This window comes from Candida orthopsilosis, assembly GCF_000315875.1.
Source record: "Candida orthopsilosis Co 90-125, chromosome 2 draft sequence".
NCBI classification, from domain to species: domain Eukaryota; kingdom Fungi; phylum Ascomycota; class Pichiomycetes; order Serinales; family Debaryomycetaceae; genus Lodderomyces; species Lodderomyces orthopsilosis.
This window is the reverse complement of record NC_018295.1, coordinates 776,858-796,571: the sequence shown is the minus strand read 5'-3', so window position 1 is coordinate 796,571 and position 19,714 is coordinate 776,858. Positions and strand designations below refer to the sequence as shown.

At 37.3% G+C, this 19,714-nt stretch overlaps 8 protein-coding genes across 8 annotated transcripts; 2 read left to right on the top strand and 6 right to left on the bottom strand. All coding sequences in view use genetic code 12, as the record gives it.

Annotated features, from left to right (window-relative positions):
* Positions 1–386: 386 nt before the first annotated feature.
* On the bottom strand, positions 387–764 carry CORT_0B03640 (hypothetical protein; the record flags this gene model as incomplete). The annotated part of the gene is made up of 1 exon (XM_003867461.1): positions 387–764. One exon carries the CDS (start codon positions 762–764, stop codon positions 387–389), a length of 378 nt encoding a protein of 125 aa, XP_003867509.1.
* Positions 765–1,778: 1,014 nt separating this feature from the next.
* Positions 1,779–4,247, bottom strand: CORT_0B03630 (hypothetical protein; the record flags this gene model as incomplete). The annotated part of the gene is made up of 1 exon (XM_003867460.1): positions 1,779–4,247. One exon carries the CDS (start codon positions 4,245–4,247, stop codon positions 1,779–1,781), a length of 2,469 nt encoding a protein of 822 aa, XP_003867508.1.
* A 983-nt stretch (positions 4,248–5,230) lies between these two features.
* Positions 5,231–7,495, top strand: CORT_0B03620 (Sct1 glycerol-3-phosphate O-acyltransferase; the record flags this gene model as incomplete). Its single annotated transcript, XM_003867459.1, has 1 exon — positions 5,231–7,495. One exon carries the CDS (start codon positions 5,231–5,233, stop codon positions 7,493–7,495), a length of 2,265 nt encoding a protein of 754 aa, XP_003867507.1.
* Positions 7,496–7,545: 50 nt separating this feature from the next.
* Positions 7,546–9,828, bottom strand: CORT_0B03610 (Cdc9 protein; the record flags this gene model as incomplete). The annotated part of the gene is made up of 1 exon (XM_003867458.1): positions 7,546–9,828. The coding sequence occupies one exon, from the start codon at positions 9,826–9,828 to the stop codon at positions 7,546–7,548; it is 2,283 nt and encodes a 760-aa protein (XP_003867506.1).
* A 173-nt stretch (positions 9,829–10,001) lies between these two features.
* CORT_0B03600 (Arp9 protein) lies at positions 10,002–11,381 on the bottom strand (the record flags this gene model as incomplete). Its single annotated transcript, XM_003867457.1, has 1 exon — positions 10,002–11,381. One exon carries the CDS (start codon positions 11,379–11,381, stop codon positions 10,002–10,004), a length of 1,380 nt encoding a protein of 459 aa, XP_003867505.1.
* Positions 11,382–11,525: 144 nt separating this feature from the next.
* Positions 11,526–12,896, bottom strand: CORT_0B03590 (hypothetical protein; the record flags this gene model as incomplete). Its single annotated transcript, XM_003867456.1, has 1 exon — positions 11,526–12,896. The coding sequence occupies one exon, from the start codon at positions 12,894–12,896 to the stop codon at positions 11,526–11,528; it is 1,371 nt and encodes a 456-aa protein (XP_003867504.1).
* Positions 12,897–13,834: 938 nt separating this feature from the next.
* Positions 13,835–15,043, bottom strand: CORT_0B03580 (Cse4 centromere-associated protein; the record flags this gene model as incomplete). The annotated part of the gene is made up of 1 exon (XM_003867455.1): positions 13,835–15,043. The coding sequence occupies one exon, from the start codon at positions 15,041–15,043 to the stop codon at positions 13,835–13,837; it is 1,209 nt and encodes a 402-aa protein (XP_003867503.1).
* Positions 15,044–16,784: 1,741 nt separating this feature from the next.
* CORT_0B03560 (hypothetical protein) lies at positions 16,785–19,448 on the top strand (the record flags this gene model as incomplete). Its single annotated transcript, XM_003867454.1, has 1 exon — positions 16,785–19,448. The coding sequence occupies one exon, from the start codon at positions 16,785–16,787 to the stop codon at positions 19,446–19,448; it is 2,664 nt and encodes an 887-aa protein (XP_003867502.1).
* Positions 19,449–19,714: the final 266 nt, after the last annotated feature.

Here is a 19,714-nt window from a genome sequence, read left to right as displayed (position 1 = left end):
ATATAAGCTATTTAAATATATATATATTTACTTACATATAAAAGTGGAATTACACCAAACTTGTAAGATTGAATTAAGTTTTATGCAGTTTGTTGATTGAAAATGTTAGCTAAAACTATAGAAAGCTAAACAACACACACACGTAGTGAAATAAAAAATATTGAACAATCAGAAATTGTGCTTCTGTTTCATAAAGTAAGCAACTAGCAATATCGTCCGTCTATAAAAATGAAAACCCTCCTTAAAATTAAAATTGATCATTAAAGCAATACATGTATATATGTGTGTGTGCGTGTGTGTGTGCGTGTGTGTGTGCGTGTGTGTGTCTGTAGTTATTATCAGCAGCTAAAGCAAAAATGTGAATGCAAATAAGCTGAATTGTCCCTTTAAAACAAATCAGCAAATTCAGCAACGTGTGGATAAACCAAATCGACATACCTCCATGACTCCTCAACTTCTTCTCCATCTTCTCCATTAGGCCTACTTGAGTTATATCCACTTTCGAAACCATTACTTCCACCAGCTTGACAAACGTAAGCAGCAGTACCAATAGTTGCATCAATACCTGTTTTCGGCTTCTGTTGAAAATAACGAAGATAACTATGCTGACCTCCTTTCTGTTGTAGTTGTGGTTGTGATTGTGGTTGTGGTTGTTGTTCAAGTTTGAACTGAGGTTGCGTTAAGATACATGATTGGCTGAATTGACGACTTTGAGAAGCTAATGATCTTTTTAAAGATTGGCAAGTTGTTGATCTAAGCATCATTTAGTTTGGGTTTGTTTGAATAGTTAATAATCGAGTCAATGATAATGGTGTGTAATAAGTTTATGATATGAATTAAGTGAATTGGATATTTGATTATGTATTTATATAAAAAGTTTGGTTTCAAAAGTTATCGTCGTAGCTCGTATAAAAGAATTGTTGCAAAAAAAATTACCCCTCCCTTCTATATATAGTTAGAAGTTTCAGAAAAGGACAGTGTCGCAAAATACCTCCTCCTTCTATTTTGCTTTATATTTTGTCTAGAAGTGTCAAAGTCTTTTTATGAGTCAGTGTCGTGTCATATTTATATTTTTTGTTCTGGAACAAAATGTTGTTTCTAAACGACCAACAACAAATGTAGTGTACAAAAAGGAGGGGAGAGGGTAACGCCACATTTTTGTAACACACTGCCTCTCTTTGACAACAAACTCAACAGAAAATATTTTCTTTTTTTTGGGTAAATTCTACATGGTAGCACAATATGCAAGAAAAAGGAGGGGAAGGGGTTTCAAGATCGATACTATTTGACCTACGAAACACGTAGATTGACACATAATAGAAGGAGAGGTATAAGGTGATCAGTTTGGGGTATACTCCTCCTTAACTCCTATTATTGGTGTGAATGGGAATTTTACAAAGGTCCAAATGTCCAAAGGTTCTTCCCAACAGGAGTCAAAATTGTTGTTTTTGTTTATGTAGAGATCCCTTTAAGCGAGCATCTGTTCTAGAGATAAGAAAGAGTGAAGGGATAAACCTGTCCATAAATTAAAACTAAGCGATTGAAAAACACGTGTTTATCTAGATATTAAGAACTGCTTTTATCTCCTTCAATAATTTTACAACGTGCCTTTTTTTTAGATTGCTATCTTCAACAAAGGGCTATGGCAATCAAAGGAGTAATGTGCTGTAAAAACCGCTCAACAAATATTATTATTATTATTATTATCATAATTATCTTAATCTGTTCATACAAAGTTCTAGAACAATCGCTCTATAAAGTCTAAACATGCCCCTTTATTACTGTAGCTTATTCACTATTCGTTTCCCATGTGGTGTCAGTTTAATATCAGGTAGCAAAGGCACCAAAACTTCGTTCAATTTAGTCATTTGATCCAATTGGGCCACATCTAAACATGTTTGTAATACATAGTTACCATAAGAATCATTCAATACCTTTAGGAATTGGTCCAGTGACAATTTCAATAATTCATCGATTAGGATACTACTTTGTTTGGTGTTGTTTAATCGTAATGATTTTTCAAGTACATTGGATCCGAATTTATGAATTGATAATTGATAAAAATTGGACTGCAAGTATGCAAATATTGTATCTATGCTTTGTCTATCTCCATGGGTTAAGACGTATTGCACGACATAGTTTCCATAGGGGTCAGCTGTAAAAATATCCAATTTAGTCGTGATTTCATGTGACAATGCGTCAATTTGTTGGTTGTTTCCATAATCTAAGCATCGTTGTAATACACAACATCCGTGACGATGGCATGCAACCACTTCGCAATTGTCTTTGATTGTATCGTAAATCACTTGATTCGTCTCATTTGATAAGCTGATAAGACATTTCTGAACCACGTGATTACCATTCAAATCTTTTGATAATGAGACAATAGTTGGTGCCAAACTTTCAATAATTAGCCTAGCACTTTCATCTTGTAACTCATCTCCCTTAACATCGGCTTCATCCTTTGTTTTTCCAACACACTCAATCAACTTTTGTAATGCTCTAGTTCCATGTGAATCCAAAGCTATACGATTGAACTGTGAACGTGATTTTTTAATCAATTCCAATCTTTGTTCATCTGTAATACATTCAACCAATTTTTGTATCAAGTAGTTACCAAATGAATCAAGCATTAGATTGACAATGTCGTCATCTAATTCGTTAAAAACCATGGTAGCCAATGATTCATCAACTTTTTCTTTGTTATCCAACTCATCTGCCTTATTACCTTCTCCCTTTGCAATACCTTCCTGTTCTTTAATCAATTCACGTTGTAAAAATCGACAACCATGTTGATCACCACATAAATCCAAAATATGACCTTTGTAATCTTCAATTTTGGCATTTTGATATTTATTTGCATCTTCTCCTTTACGATGACGATAATTACCTCCATTACCAAATTGGCCCATACCATAATTATGGCCATAGTTTTGATATTGGTGTCCATGTTTATTACCTCTACGGTTATAGTGTCCACGATTGTACTGATTTTGCATAAAAGGGGCGCCATTGCCACCACCACCTTGAAATTGCAATGGATGCATATGGTGCTGAAATTGCTGTTGCTGACGGTGGTGGTGTTGGTGGTGGTGATGCTGATGCTGTTGTTGTGGCATCGGTGGTACGTGTTGAGGTCCCATTGGATACGGTGGATTACCAATATGAGGAGGAGTTGGTTGTTGACTAGCGTCTCGTGGAACATTACCCAGTTGATGCGAGTTCCATACTGAGCCGCCACTTGGAATGGCCGTATTTGGTGGACTTGGTCCTGGATTGAAGTGAGCTGGTGGGTGTGGTAATGGTGCGTTTGTACCCAACTTCATATTGAAGTTATTGAATTCACGAGAAGTTGGTTGATGTGGTGGTGGGTAATTGTATGGCATCATTGGTGATGGAACCCCTGGAGGTACACCAGGTCCGATTGGATGAGTCATTGACATGGGAGAAAATGGGTTGAAAGGTGGAGTTTGTGATAAATTGACATGTTGCGGAGCAACAGCACCAGTTGATTGAGTATGGTCAAAAGGCTTTCTGGAATCGTCGTTTTTGTCAGATATATTCCCATTTGGTTCTTGTTCGTTACTGGTGACAGTTCTAGTTTCGCCTTGAGATAAGCTCAATCCATTCAGTAGTTTACTTTGGGCATCTTCTTTGGAGTCAGGAAGTTCAAGTGGCTTTATAAAGGGCACGTTAGTCTCATCGCGATTCTGATTTAACGGTGGCTCAGAAACAGGGGCATATCCCTGATGGGACAACCCATTGAATTGGCTATCAAACCCACCAGGGTGGCCATTCCATCCAGAAGAATAAGTTACAGGTGGTTGAACTCCATTGTTTACTTTCAATTGCTGTTGAGGTGTAACTGAACCTTGATATGGTGGAAAGTAGTATGGGTTTGGGGGATGAGGAGGATACACGGGGAACCCAAAATTGGTCCCTTCAACAGAAGCACTAGTATTTTTGTCATGAGTTGACTGGCTATGGCTACCTACTCGGTCCAAACCTGTATCCTTCTCTTCCTCCTCTGATTCATCTTCCTCATCCAACTTTAAATTATTGATGGCTCCAACAATATCAATGTTTGCGTTCAACTCAGTGTCGGTATTGACTCCGCTGGCCTCATTTGCTCTGGTACTATTAAAGAAACTCGAACTAACCAGCGCACTCCTCACACCACTGCTCGATTTATTTTTTGCATCCTGTGTGGCCAAGTCTGCATTTGATATGGATAATGATCTAGACATAGCAAACTGATTCTATTTGGGTGTTGTGATTCTAGTGTACAATGAAATAGTAATTGAAAAATAATTCCCCGAATGTTAATATAGTCCTAGTATACAAAAGTGCTTGTAAGAATTGAATGAAATTATAGTGTACAATTGATTTGAAGTGAAAATTTGACTAGCAGTTGATCTATCGTAAAGTAATGTGCATATATATGAAGCCCCTTGAGCGCAAGTACGGTCTGATTGTAGTATGAATTGGTTGAGGATTTCATCAAATATTTTTGTTTGATTCTTTTTTTCTCTTTTTGGAGTTTTGTTTTCTTGTTTCATTACATACAAGCCGCAACTAACTGCAGCCACACCTAGAGTTCATCAAAACATAATGGGATCTAAGTAAACGATGGGCAGGCGTAGACTGTAAACCTTCTGCCTCTAGTTCCGGTCTAATGGTCCCCTGCTGCAAGCTGAAATTTCAGGGGGGTTTTTTGTTTTTTTTCAGTTGAATGATATTCAATCAAGTTTGAAAACCAAAGAAAACCAACTACATTCTCTACGGCATCATTTTACTTAAAATTAACAACAATTGGTGTCTTACTAATCTGTACTTACAAGCAGAAGTCATTCCAACCAGTGAAAAAGATCTACGTGTCTTGTGGGTTGATAAAATAGTTGAAGAATTAATATAAATGAAAACGTTTTTTTAACAAATCCAAATTTTCCCGATATTCAATCCCTAATTTATCCTCTCAATCCTCATTCCCTCGGTATAAAACTCTCATTATATTTTCTGTTATAGTCAGTCACCACCCCACTACACGTCGTTCGGTAGATCGGATTCTGCCTTTACTTAAACAAAGTGCTTGCCATTCCTAAGGGTCTATCATTTGCTCTTCTAGCACTATATCCCAATTGCATTTCTTCTCATCTCAGCCCATTATATTGGTTACCTATCGCATCCATCGCCAAATTAAATCCATTTTGCATTACACTATTCCACAACAATGGCTGGTTTACCCATTATGAAATACCAGCGGCCTCCATGGTATAGATTAGCCGGTTATGATTTACTACTTTGGGCATTATCCATTGTAATGGACTGTTTCTTTCGAGAAATTCGTCCACGGGGCGCATTCAAAATCCCTCGAGAAGGTCCCGTTATATTCGTTGCTGCACCTCATCATAATCAATTTGTTGATCCAATTATCCTACTGGGACAAATCAAAAAGGAAGCTAATCGAAGAATATCCTTTTTAATCGCTGCTAAATCGTACCATATGAATTTTGTTGGACATATGGCTAAATGTCAATTGAGTATTCCTGTTGTTAGACCTCAGGACAATTTGACAAAAGGGTCAGGTAAGATATTTGTTGATAAGAATGATCCTTGTCATATCTTGGGGAAAGGTACAAAATTCACTGAGGAATGTATGGTAAGAGGTTTACTTGCATTACCTCAGTCACTTGGTGCTAATGAAATTTTGGAAATCAAATCTGATAATGAATTGTATATTAGAAAACCCTTCAAACAAACTGATCAAATCAATGAGTTATTGTCCAATGGAACATCATTCAAAAAAGCTGATAAGATTGATCAAAAACAGGTTTATCAAATGGTATTTGATCATTTACTGGACAATGGAAGTATTGGTATTTTCCCTGAAGGTGGATCCCATGATCGTACCGATTTATTACCTTTGAAAGCTGGTGTTGCGGTAATGGCTTTAGGTGCAATGGAAAATAACCCCAATTGTAATGTTAAAGTTGTTCCTTGTGGTATGAATTATTTCCATGCTCACAAGTTTAGATCTAGAGCAGTTGTGGAATTTGGTGATCCAATAATCATCCCCAAGGAATTGGTTAAAAAATATGCCAATCCAGAAACTACTGCTGAAGCAGTTAAGGATTTATTAGCATTGATTACATCTGGTTTGAAAGCGGTTACGGTAACATGTCAAGATTATGAGACCCTAATGTTGGTTCAAGCAGGAAGGAGATTATATGCAGGTAATTTTGCTCAACAATTGCCATTACCGTTGATTGTGGAAATGAATAGACGATTGGTTATTGGTTATGAACATTATAAAGATGAGCCAAAGGTACAAGAAGTGAAAAAAAGAGTCTTGGAATACAATGATTTACTAAAGACTTTGCATTTACCTGATCATCATGTTGAAGATTGTCAAGACGAAGGATACAAGGCCAAGCTCTTGCCCATTTTGGTATACCGCGTCTTCAAGTTGATCATCTTATTCATTTTAGCATTACCTGGAGCAACGCTTTTCTCTCCCGTGTTTCTATCATCGAAAATAATATCACGTAAAAAGGCAAAAGAAGCATTGGCAAATTCAATAGTCAAGATTCAAGCAAATGACGTTATTGCCACTTGGAAAATTTTGGTTGCCATGGGTATTGCGCCTATTGTATATTCCTTCTATGCATCAATTGGAACTTATTACTGCTCCACTCATGGTCTCTTGTCCTCATTTGGTTTGTTTTGGCTTTGGATCTTCTTGTACATTTGTGGTGTGTTTGTCACTTACAGTGCATTATTAACTGGTGAACAAGGAATGGATTTATTTAAATCAATTAGGCCATTGTACCTTTCCATCACTTCAGGGTCGGCTATCAAGCGTTTGAAGAAAATGAGACGTGAATTGAGTGAAGAAATCACTGATGTGGTAAACACATATGGCCCGGAATTATTCCCCAAAGATTTCAATTTGCTTGAATTGAAAAACTCGTTACGAATTTCTGACGATGTTGAATATGTTGATTCTGATGAGGAAGAAGAGAAAAAGACTCAAGAAATGAGAAATAGAAGGAAATTGAGACGTAAAGCAGAACGCAAATTACACGTTAATGAAGTTGTTGACACTTCAAAATCGGATGAAGTTGGCACAGAAATGAGCGAATCGTTATCTCATTCATCATCAATGTCTGATGGTATTTCATTACTCAACACAGAAGCTAATTCATATACAAACTTGCCCATTTTCAGTGATTACAGCTTACACAAGAATGTCACTAATAAAAACCTTGATTTGGATCCACAATCGAATCTTAATTCGAGTGCTACGTTGTACGATGATCACAAACAACATATTGATCTACAACAGCGTCATACTTATGTATCTTCACCATTACGTGGACGACCAAGTTTATCTAAAAACCCATCAGAAGAACAATTTGAATTGAATTTTCCAAACAAGTCGTCATTGAAAGATAAGATATTTGATAAAATGAAACAAAAGAGAACACAACTGTAATACATTTGCCAAAACACCAACCAAATAATATAATAAAAACGTTTATTTTCTTAAATATTTTGTACATGTGCTTGACGTTCGTAGAACTCAGCAACGTCGGTTGAACTGGTAGCATCTTCAATCGCTTTATCATCTCTAATTCGTAAGAACCGAGGGAACCTCAAACTGATTCCCTTTCCATATTCATTATGAGCTGCTTTGTATATCGGACTCAAGGATAAATCGGCCGTCAATACCTCAAACAACATTGTTGGCTCAAACCACACATCAGGCACTGCATTGGAGTTTGTCTTGTCATATACAAAATACTCCTTTGGTCTAGGGATCTCCAGTGGGTGCAATTTCTGATACAATTGTGTCAACATTTCATCACTGAACCCAGTACCGATCTTACATGTAGTTTCTAAATCTCCAGTATCTTGATTATATGTAGCAAGTAAGAACCCACCATAAGTTCCTGTACGTTTCCCCTTTCCATTATATGCACCAATGACAACAAGATCCAATGAATCGCCCACTCCAGCTAAATAATCCTTTTTCAATTTCAACCAATTACGTGATCTCTTCGATGGCTCGTAGTACGATTCGGAACCTTCAAGCATCTTCACCATTAGACCTTCACATGAATCATGGACACTTTGATCAAGGAATTGTTGAAGGACTTCTAATGAAGTTGAATCCTTTGATGTGGCAAATTGAAATTTGCCTTCTAAGGGATGAAGATGAGTAAACATGATTGATCTTCTTTCCAGTAACGACTTAGTTAACAAAGATTCATTATTGTAGTAAAGCAAATCAAACGCAAAAAGGCAAATGTGGACAGTGATGTCTAGCTCGTTAACATCTTTTCTTTTCCTCGTCGAAAGTACTTGAAATGGTAAAATTTTCTTGTTGATTCTATCCCATGCAACAGCCTCGCAATCCAAAATCAATGAAGTGTGTTCTTGAGCTTTACTAAATTCTCTTATAATAGAAATCAAATCGGGATACCGTTGTGACATATCCTCTGAATTTCTCGAGTAAATACGTACATCGCCATTAGGCAACAAATGAATTTGAGCTCGTTCTCCATCATATTTATATTCACAAGTGAATTTTTCATCTTGGAAACGATCCAATACTTCACTCATTGATTTAGTGGGTTTGGCCAACATTGGTTTCAAGGGAATACCAGGTGTCAATTTGCAATGGTCCAACAAGTTGAATACACCATATTTGTATGCATTTTCAATCAAGATTTGATAATTGGGAATTCTTGTGTATGCTTCCTTGACGATATCCTCAGCTTCAGCTAACTTCTCGGGACTCACCCTCTTTGGTTTCTCTTGCTTCAGATTTTCATAATTTACAAATGCTTGGGCTAATCCAACTAGTATCGTGGGCCCAGCTAATCCAATTCTTAATTTGTTCTCCAATGAACGTATTAGAAATTTCGCTTCACTATGTTTAACATCACAAGCAGTTAACATTTTATTAATAATTCCAATTTTCTTTGATTGGGAGTCTTTTCCCGTGGATTTGGCAATCTTTGTCAAATTATCAAATACTGTATCAACATCTAGACTAGTTGGTTTAAACATTGTTCGTTGTCCACTCCGTGATTTCTGAGCAACAATTCCTAAATCTCCATACTCTTTTAAATCTTGTCTGATTTTAGCGGGTGTACGTCCGTATCCTTCACTTATAGCTTTCACCAATAATGTTTCACCTAAGCCAAGTTCCAAATCAGGTTCGTAATCAGGACCTAATCTATTGATGAATAAATAAACAATTTTGACTAATTTTGACACCTCATTTTGTGATTGGAGAATTTCGAGAAAGTATTGTGATATAATTGCCGTGATTTTCAATCGTGATGATTCCGACTCAATCTTTTCCATTATATCAGTTAATGATGAATAAGGAATTTTCAGTGATGATAATGTGTGCCTGTCTTGTTTGTTCTGTTTTTGCTGAAATTCACTTAGTTCAATTAGTTTCTTTGCCTCTGTCTCTGAAGCGTGCTTGTTGTTTAATTCAGAATCAGAATTCGACTCACTTTTGCTGTCAGCATCATCCTTGTTCTCTTCACCGTTCAACTTTTGTTTCTTCAATTTTGGCGATGAATCAGGCGATGTAATCGGATCAGAACTTTTTAAGTTCTTTGGTGTTGTAGTGGATTCCTTTTGTGTAGATGGTGGACTCGATGTTTTCTTTCTCTTAGCATCTAAAGAAGCAGTTCCACCAAAGAAACGTGCAATCGATTGTTGTTGTGCCATGATTCTATATTGATAATTTCCCCTCTTGATTAACGTTGATATTAAATTAACCCTGCCTTCTCTTAAATAGTTCATCAACAGGAATAAAGAGGGTGTGCTTGGATGGCCTTTCAGCAATTGATCACTGATGTATCAAGAAACAATCAAAAGTTTTTGTTTGCACGCGTCTTGATTATCATACACAAAAGCTTCGCGTGATTCAACTAAACATATTACTACTAATACAATATTGTACATTATGGTCTCTACTAAATACTTACATCCCAAATACTTTGTGGACCCCTTTCTTCATACATCTCACTACCAATAAACAACTCCTTATTGTGATGATGCGAACCTCCTGAGAAAATTTGTTTAGCATAAATTTCACCTCCAAGGAAAAAACAGTCATGCCATGATCCTCCTTTCTCTTTTGGTTTTTTCCATTCAGGAAAATAGTCAGGGATTTTGGTAAATCTAATACGATAAGGTACTTGACTCATAGCCAGTTGCGAATCCCCTTCTTGTGCATCATCAGTTTGTTGATACTTGGCAATGGCTGAATTGATATTGTTTTGGGTGTTGGCAGCACCATTGGTCGTAACTGGTTCTTTGACCAAGTAATTGTGGAGTAAATAGGCATATATTTTCTGCTTCAAGCCGGGTACCTGAACTGATGAACCAACAAGGATAATATTATCATAACAATCTTGTCTCTTGTCAAGATCATTGATTCTTAATAATGTCTTGTAAATTCCACTAGCAACGATGCCAATCAATTTAGAGTCTGTTGTAAATCGTTCTTTGCCAACCCAAACCTTCTCTTGTGTAGAAGAGTCAATAAAATAGTTTTTCTCCAATTCTTTATTCGATTTCACTTGTGTTTCATCAACTTCTTCCTTTTGTTGTCCGTTATCATCAGTCAAAACTTTTGCTACATCAAACTCACTAGGATCTTCAGTATCCATATCTGCATCAGGATTTATATCTCCAATTGATTCTTCCCCTTCAAGCAAGAATTCAAATATACCACTAAATTTCAAATCCTCAATTTGTTGTGGTGTGAAATTTGGAAATTTTATTTTCAACTCTTCATCCAATGTGATACCACCTTTTCCTGGGATGTACTCACCGGCAAATTTGACACTTTGGTATCCAATAACCGGTACAATTTGAACATTATCGTCAGCAATATTGACAACTATTGAATTAACAGTACTGGCAAAACTAAAAGTAGCACCAAGACTCAAATCCAAAATATTGAAAGCTGTAATTTCTAAAGTCTCAAAAACAAATTTGGTTACATATTCGAGTTGTCTTCTTGACCATGCTAACGAAGGTACAATGATTAATAATGGTATTTGATTGATAGTTAAAATTGGATGTTGTTGAATCACACTCGATAACACAATCTGTATCAATGCATTGAATGCATCCAAGTCAACTATTTTCCCGAGTTTGATAGGGTTGATTTCGGTGGTGTTGTCACTCGGTGTAGACAAGTATTGGTTGGTGTCTTGTTCTTTGTATACGACGGTTGGAATTCTGAATTGTGGTGGCGATAGGGAATCCTTCAACCCAAATGTGAATAGAGTATACTCTGAACCGGGCTGTATTATGAGAAAATTATCTTCTTTGTACAATGGCATGCTTAAAGAAACTGTATGTGGCAGGTGATTCTTAGCTCTTAGACTGTTGATACTTTTCACCAAATTTTTTTTTTTCCCACTTCAAGTCAGCATTGTGCTACCATAAACATTATTGAAATATACAGGCAATACAATTATGTTTATTCAATGGTCTACATTAGCTACAAACTTTTCGTAATTGGCAGTGGTACCCAATATTGATTGTTGTCTAGTTGGGGAGCAGCCTCGTCTGCTAAAGTGGTTATCAACAAGCAATGAGGAGACATAATCATTTTCACTATCCTGATCATATAGTGCTTGTTGTTCCATTGAGTCAATTAGCTTAACTTCATTGATAAATGGAAGCTCTTCAGATGGTAACGATGGTAGGTTTTTTGCTGAATTGGCTGTTTGAACAGAATCAAACCGTGGTCTCTGTGATTTATTTACAGGATAAGGTGGGGAGGTCAGTTTACATCTATTTTTCGAAGACTGTATTGGTTCTGTATTGATTCTGTTCAATGCTGGGATGTTGTGTAACGGGTCTTGTGAATCGGTTGCAAAATTGGGGGTACTGTTATTCCCCATTGTGTAATTTTGCTTTAGTTGGCGATTAGACTTAATGTTCTCCACTGATGAATTCAATGACTCCACAGGTCTGTCAAATCTGTATGGTGTGGCTTTAATATTTGACATGCGGCGTTTAGTTGTAACTGATTGTTGTTCGCCGTTGCTAAGACTTGTGGTTAATGACTCTCTCGACTTGCGTCGACCATCGTTTCCGGTATAATGCTGAATAATATCACTCACATCGTCTCTCTTATTATACTCCTTGCTAATTATCTCAGATGATTGCTGTAATTCCCGCAAGTATGTGCTCAACAGATTGAATATCTTTATGTCCTCTTGTTTAATGAATCCCAAATAAAGTGCACCTGTAATACCGCATACAACGAGAAGTACCAACGCAATTCCACAAGCTATCAATCCTACTGTAAGTCGAGTTAGCTGCTCTTTAAATGCAGCGGCAATTGCTGTTAATATCACTCCTATTAAGAAGCTAGGTACATGAAATGACTTGAAATCTTTTTGAGTTTGTTTCAATTGAGCCATCCTATGGATTGAAGATGAGGGTGGTGGATTAGCTAAAGATCTTGTGCTGGAGTCGGTGCTCAGCAAAGAGGAGGAATAAGTTGGCAGTGAATTTGATCTTACTTTACTTGTGTGCGGCTTTAGAACTTTTTCGGTTTGTTTACAATCATTTGATTTATTACCCAATTGGGAATTGATCTCATTTGATACTGTTTTAGATCTTTGTCTGCCAACGGAGTCCGGATCGCCATCAACGGTATATGAACAATCCATTAACTCATTGAGATAATTATCTACTCTTGCTTTCCTCAGTAGATACTCATTGCTGTCTATTGATATATTACCATTCCCGTTATCATCAACTTTTTTCAATCTGAAAACTCCATCTGAATCTTGTTTGTAAACTAGCTTCTTTTTCTTTCTGGTTGTAGTAGAAGTAGCCATTGGTAAAGTGGAAATTTAAAGATTGAATTTTGAATGAGTGCCGAGTGGAAATTCGTTAGATTTTAAATGCACTGAAGTAATAAGGAAATTAAAATTACGAATTCTGTGTGATTTTGATGATCTTTGTTGATCCAAACACAAAAAATACACAATAAAATAATTTAAGTTGGCAGAGTTACATTGAAACTGACTTCAAGAAAATGTCTTCTGAAAAGTTTTGAATTCAAGGAACAGTGTAGAAGCGCCTAATTCTTGGGTCCTGATGACTTTTTGGGGATCCAAATCGAAGCCAATGTGTGACTCTCTTTTGACTTTTTCAAGCATAACCAGTCAAGATTGTAATATGACCAACTTGGTCACTACATTAATTTTTCACGTTTTCCTCCCTGATAACAATGGAATATAGAACAATAAGGTGTCTACATTTCTTTGTTATGGTCTGTTCCTGGATGGACTAAAGCGGTTCAATAATTTTTAAAAGACTCCATGTGGGGTGAGGGGCTGTGTTCTAAATCGGTTCATTGTTTGTTCGTATCCCCCACTTGTGATCTCTTGACTTGATCAATAACCGTTTACGAGCTGCTTAGATCCAGCATGTCACTAGAAGTCGGTGTGATGTAATGTATTAACAAGTCAAGAAGAACATTGGCTGCTGCCCATAATGACCCAATGTCGTGTGCATCTTGTACAATTTTGTTAAGCCATCTGGCAGTACAGCATATACAAACCGCCTTCACAAAGACCTTGTTATCTGCATCTACTCCTCAAAATTATGATAAAACTAATATTAAAAATACATAAACTATTCTACAACTTTTAATCCAAAATAATGCAGTAATAAAACATATGAAATCTAAAAGTGAAAAATCTCTCATCCATCCAACTCGGATGTATTCCCTCTAAAGTCCTTAAACCACCAACCAAACCTGCTGCTCCTCTTAAATGGTGTACCTACCCCTCAACCTTCTTGCCAATTGCATATCTTTTTGCATAATAGTGACTCGTTTAGCATGAATTGCACATAAATTAGTATCTTCCAAAAGATGGACCAAATAAGTTTCCAGTGCTTCTTGTAATGCTAAAATTGCATTCAGTTGCCATCTGAGACCATATTCAGGACCAACGAAATCAAGTGAAATTTCTTTGATCAATCTTGCAAATGGTAATTTACGTAGTAACAAGTCGGTTGATTTTTGAAAATGACGAATTTCTCGAAGTGCCAACGTACCTGGTCTATATCTTTTTTTGACACGTGGTGCTGTTCTTGTACGTTGGGATTGGGCTTGTGGCGGTAATTGAGAAGTGGTTGTGGATGCAGTTCCTGATGGCTGACGGGGTCGTTGTCGTAAGTTGGACGATGTTGATGCTTGTGCTCTTCTTGAGGAAGCTGATGTAATTGTGCCCGGTACAGTTTTACGCCCAGTAGATCCCGTCACCCTCCGATGTTCTCCTGCTGGAGATCCAGCAGTTGTTGTATTAAATGAAGCTTGGGGTCTTGGTGGAGGTAGTTGTGCACTAGGTCCAGCAACTGGTGGTGAAGGTACACGTCTTGGTGGAGACGGTGGAGGCAAATTTGTTCCTCCTCCTCCTGTACCTGCAGCTGGAAAAGGTGGTGATTGTTCTGTCCTTACTTCCCGCCTTATTGCAGTTGAAGTCGACCTGGTGGTATCCCCAGGACGTTCTTCCACACGACTTGTTCTTCGTACTGATGTCAATGACGCTGCTATATCGGCTCCAATCCTTGGCGATGGTCTCGAAAATCCACTAGCACCAGTAGCAGCTGGGCGTGATGGTACCAATCCTTCTTCTCTTGTTACCCTCTGTATACTCTCCGACTGCGCTTGTCCTTGTTGTTGTTGATCTCTCGTCCTCGCAAATGGCGATTGAAATGGCGACCTCATTGCTCCTGTTGTTGCTCCTTGTGCTTGAGCTCTTCGAGCAAATGGTGATTGAGCTGGCGAACCTTCAGTAGCTGCCGCTAATGCTGTACCTTGTTGTTGAGCTCTTTGTTGTGCACGTAGTTGTTGTTGACGCCTTAGCTCCTGTCTTTGCCTCCTTAATTCATGAAGCTGTCGTTCTTGAGGTGTCATATCTCCTCTTGCATTGATAGTGCTTGGATTTGTGGCATTTGTTGGTTGATCAGCCATATTTTGTCAATATTTGCATGTGTGTGTGTCAATTGAAATGATTAAATGAGAAAGGTTTATTATGCGAGTAGCAGTATAACCAATTGATAGTAATTGTTGTGATACAGCACTATTTCTGTGTACCTTTAATGTGAAAAAGGTGTTTGTCTATTTCTTTGATTTTGAGATGAAAAAGACGACTTTTCGTTCGTAATTCCCGAAAAGGCTAAATTAAATTTTTGATTCCATTAAATTTCAACGCGTAGAACAACCAACCAGCCATCTTTTGTCTAAAAGATCTTTTGATATATTTTTGCAACAATTTCAAATGAAATTTCGAAACTAAGAGGAATCTTTAATAATAAAAGCTTCCCTTAGAGAAATGAAGTGACAAGTCAATGGTTGATGGAACTATTTTGTAGCGCAACATAATGAAAACATTCGAACAGAACTGACCAGGCAATGTAAAAAGCCCTGTACATATAAGTTAGCCTTAAATTATTTGTGTATTATAGGGGATCACTTGTAGTGAGGCTTTCCGTAAGCGTCTGGCTCCGGGTCCGATACAATCTACTTGAAGCTGTCTCCAGGTCGTTGAAGCTTACAGATTCACGACACGACACAACCAATTAGACGACACAGCTTTTCTTTATTAAGTAATGTTTTATGTAATACAACAATTACCTAATTAGTTTAGTTATTAACCCAAATAGGAAAGAAAATAAACATAGTAGTCATGTGGGTTATATGCAGTATTCTATTCCATATGAATTGTTCGAAATTACACAAGTTGTGTTTGTTTATGACGTAAAATATAAGATCTAGCTTTGCTGTGTAATATACAAAGCTTAGTCTGTGCTTCCAAAATATGCCAGAGTAATAATACTGAGAAGCAAACCTTGTTAGTAAAACCGTGGGTTGTTGTGGGTAATTATGGAGATGCGGCTCTTGCTCATTTGAAACATTCTTTTTTGTTATGCATTGAGCGCCCACAGTCATGGTTCATATATCAGTATCTTTTGCGCAATAAGAATATTAGCTATTTCTACAAGTGTATGTAAACCGAAAAAACCATGTGAGTGCTAAAGGAGGCCAAAGTAAATCTTCATGATTGAGAGCTCCCTTTGCTTTCCACCTCGATTGCCTTTATCGACGTTTTCAACAAAAAACTCTACTGCAAATTATGCTTCTCTTGGTTTTGTGTTGTTATTAAATTGCTATTTTGATTGATGATGAATTGTTTGCTATTTTAACTCCAAAGAAGAGTGACAAAAGGATCACATTACATGACTCTACCTCAGTGTTCAACCTTAGAGTCCGTAGCAACTATGCCATGTTGTGGAAACATGCGGACTGAAAAGTTGACGCTGAATAGTTTTATATTAAACCACATGAAATATGTCTTCTTCTTCTTCTTCTTCCTTTCTCTTGACTGCTATTGTTTTGTGTAAAATGTGGGTCTTCTTATTATTGTTTGTAGTCTATTGTTTAATTGTTCATCAGTATTTTGTATGGCTTTAAGCTAATTTCCAATTTCAACATCAGCAGAAAGAGAGAAAACCAAAAACTCACTTTTGTAATTTTTTAAATGACTTTCTTTTTGAATCCAAGAAAACCCCCCAATCATTCCTTCTAGTTCTTTCGTTTCAAGCATATACAACAACGTAATCAATTGTATCAACAACTATATTATCAACCTCAATTGAAAAAACAAGCAACTATCAACCTCAAAAAACTCTCCCCTCAACAGCAACAATAAATAATGTCTCACTCAGTTTACCAAACTACGGGTAAACCATTGTCCAAAGAGGCATTGTATCATCAAAGATTGAAGCAAGGTATCTTTCAATCTCCCAGCGGAACCATTGTTGGTGTTAATAGTAATGCTTCAGATACTGCTGCCTTATTAGCCGCCTCATCTGACTTGACTGTCAAACCATCATATGAACGTACAGTTGCACCTGAAGCACAAACAGCCGCTTTGGTTGCTAAACCCCATGAAGTTAATATATGGAAGAGACACAAGGAAGACTCTGATGCTGCTGAAGCCGCCTTATCAAGTCATTCAAAAACAGATTCTTTGACCAGTCAATCAAGTCAACAACCAAACACTATTGTCAGAGTTGGTATCCCATCAGCTTTAAATAAGAGCTCCATCTACAAGGTTGCGCAGGAGAAATCTACTAGTACAATGACCTCCAGAATTGACCCTGCCAAGGATGTTTCAAGATCAGGTATTCAGTCCAAGTATGGTGCACAATCTTTGAATATTGGTAAAATTAATCAAGTGGCTACAAAGAAGTCTAGTAGCACTTTGAGCTCCAGATTCAATCCTGAGTTGGACTACAGATCTGGTTTGAAAAAGGACAAGCCAACTGAGTACTTGAACCAAGAGGAAGAGGATTTGGCTGCTTCAGGAGCAACTGCCTCCTTGTACAAGACTCCTTCAAGTGCAGATTATGCTTCACAGACCAGATCCACTACTTTCAAAGCTCAAGAAGTTGTCAATTCTACTTTGTTGGCTGCTGCTGCTGCAAAGGCCAATGATCGTTTGAGCACATTGAATGCAAATACACCGCAGTCATTAAAAGCCCAAGCTCAGTTGTATGCTAATGCTTTGGCTGTTGCTCAAAAGAATAGTGACGAAAGAGCCAAGAATAGAGTGGCTGGTGTCATCAACTTGGGTGGTGGTTTAACAATTACCCAAGCTGAGTTGAATCAATTGGCATCTACTTATGTTCAACCAGTTATTGATGATATTGAACAAAAGGCTGATTCAAAGAGAGAAATTGAATTATCGAAAAAGCAAAGAAAAGCGGAATTGAAGGCGGCCCATGAAAGAGCTAAGCAAGAACAACAAGCAGCTAAAGCTAAAGAAAAGCAAGATATTGAAAAAGCCAAGCAAGAAAGAATTGCTGCTAATGAAAAATCAAAGAAAGCTGAAGATGAGAAATTAGTGCAACATGAAAAGACTAGAAATGAGGAAGTTGATGCTAAACAACTTGAATATGAAGAGTTGGAAAAGAAGCATGCTGAAGAGAAGGAGCAACTCCTTGCTGAAAAGAAAGAGAAACAAGATGAAATTGATGCTGAAGAAACCGCCAAGAATGATGAAAGACTGAAGGAATTGGATGATTTGCAAGCAGAAAAGGATGAAATAGTTCAACCTGTATTGGATGAATTGGAAGAAGAAAATGCCAAGTTGAAGGAGATCACTGATGAAAGAGATGCATTAGCGGAAGAAGTCAACGGAATTGAAGAAGAAAAGAATGAACGTGAAAAACAAGTTGAAGAGTTGAATAATGAACTTGAAGAAACTCAACTTGCAATTGACAAATTGGTTGAAGAATTGCGTCAAGCTTCTGAGAAGCATGAAACCACTGATAAGGAATTAGCTGATCTCAAGACAAAGGAAGCTCAAGCTAAGGATGAGCATGCAACTGAGACTTCAAGATTAGATGGAGAAATTGCTGATTTACAAAAAGAAAAAGAATCCAAGACTGAAGAAAAAGCCAACAAAAAGCAAGAGATTTTGAGTGCTATTGATGAAAAAGTTAAGTTTGAAAAGAGACTTAATGATGAATTACCTCCACATTTGAAACGTGATATTAATGAAGATAAACTTAGAGATACTAGTTCATTATTTGCTGAAGATGAAAAACCAAAACCAAAAGCTGTGACTTCAGAAGTTAAGCCAGTGGCATCGGAAGTGAAGGAAAGCAAACCTGTTGAAACTAAGTCTTCCTCTAATAAAGTTGCTGATGGTGAAATCAAATCAGTTCCATTAATTGCTGTTGCTGAGAAACACGATACTCCTAAAGTAACTGAAACAGAGAAGCCGAAGAAAGAAGCTGTTGAAGCTGCTGAAAAAGCCACTACTACTGCACCAAAGACAGAAAAGAAGGAAGCAAGTACCACCGCTAGTAAAGTTGGTGCGTCAAGCTCTACAAAGCCAGCAGTAAAGAAACCAGCAGCCACCACAACTGCTTCAACCCCGGCTAAAAAAGAAAAGGGTTCATTTTCAAGAAGGTTGAGTAATTTCTTTAAGGATCAATCGAAGGCCCCAGCACCTGCTAAGTCAACTAGTGCCAAATCCACACCTGCCAAATCAACACCTGCCAAATCAACCCCCGCAAAATCAACTTCAGCCAAGTCCACAACCACATCCAAAGAAGAAAACAAGCCTAAAACCACCACCACTGAGCCAAAATCTACAACAACCACACCAACAACCAAACAACCTGCAGCTAAAGATGCAGAAAAAGAAGCAAAATCATTAGATCCTAAAAAACCAAAGCGTGCTAACACTGCTGAAACTAAGGATTCCGAAGATGGTGATTATGGTGATTATGATGATGTGGATGATGAGCTTTCATTAAACAAGAAACAAAATGAAGGGGGATTGTTCAAGGAGGATGTTTTGTAAGAACCACTTCAGGAGAGAGATTTGATGGAAGGAGATGTTTTAATTAATTAATTAATTAATTTGCAAATAAATCGTTTTCGATTTATAATTTGATATCTTTTTTTTACTTGTTTCAAAAGAATGTTATTGATTTTGTATTTTTTGTTTAAGCTTAACCCTTTAATAGTCTTTAGTTTTATAATCATTCGTATTGGTAAATGTGTAGAGTCTGTCGTTGAAGATGTTCTGATGGATCGATGGCTGCGAATACGAAATCAAAGACGAAA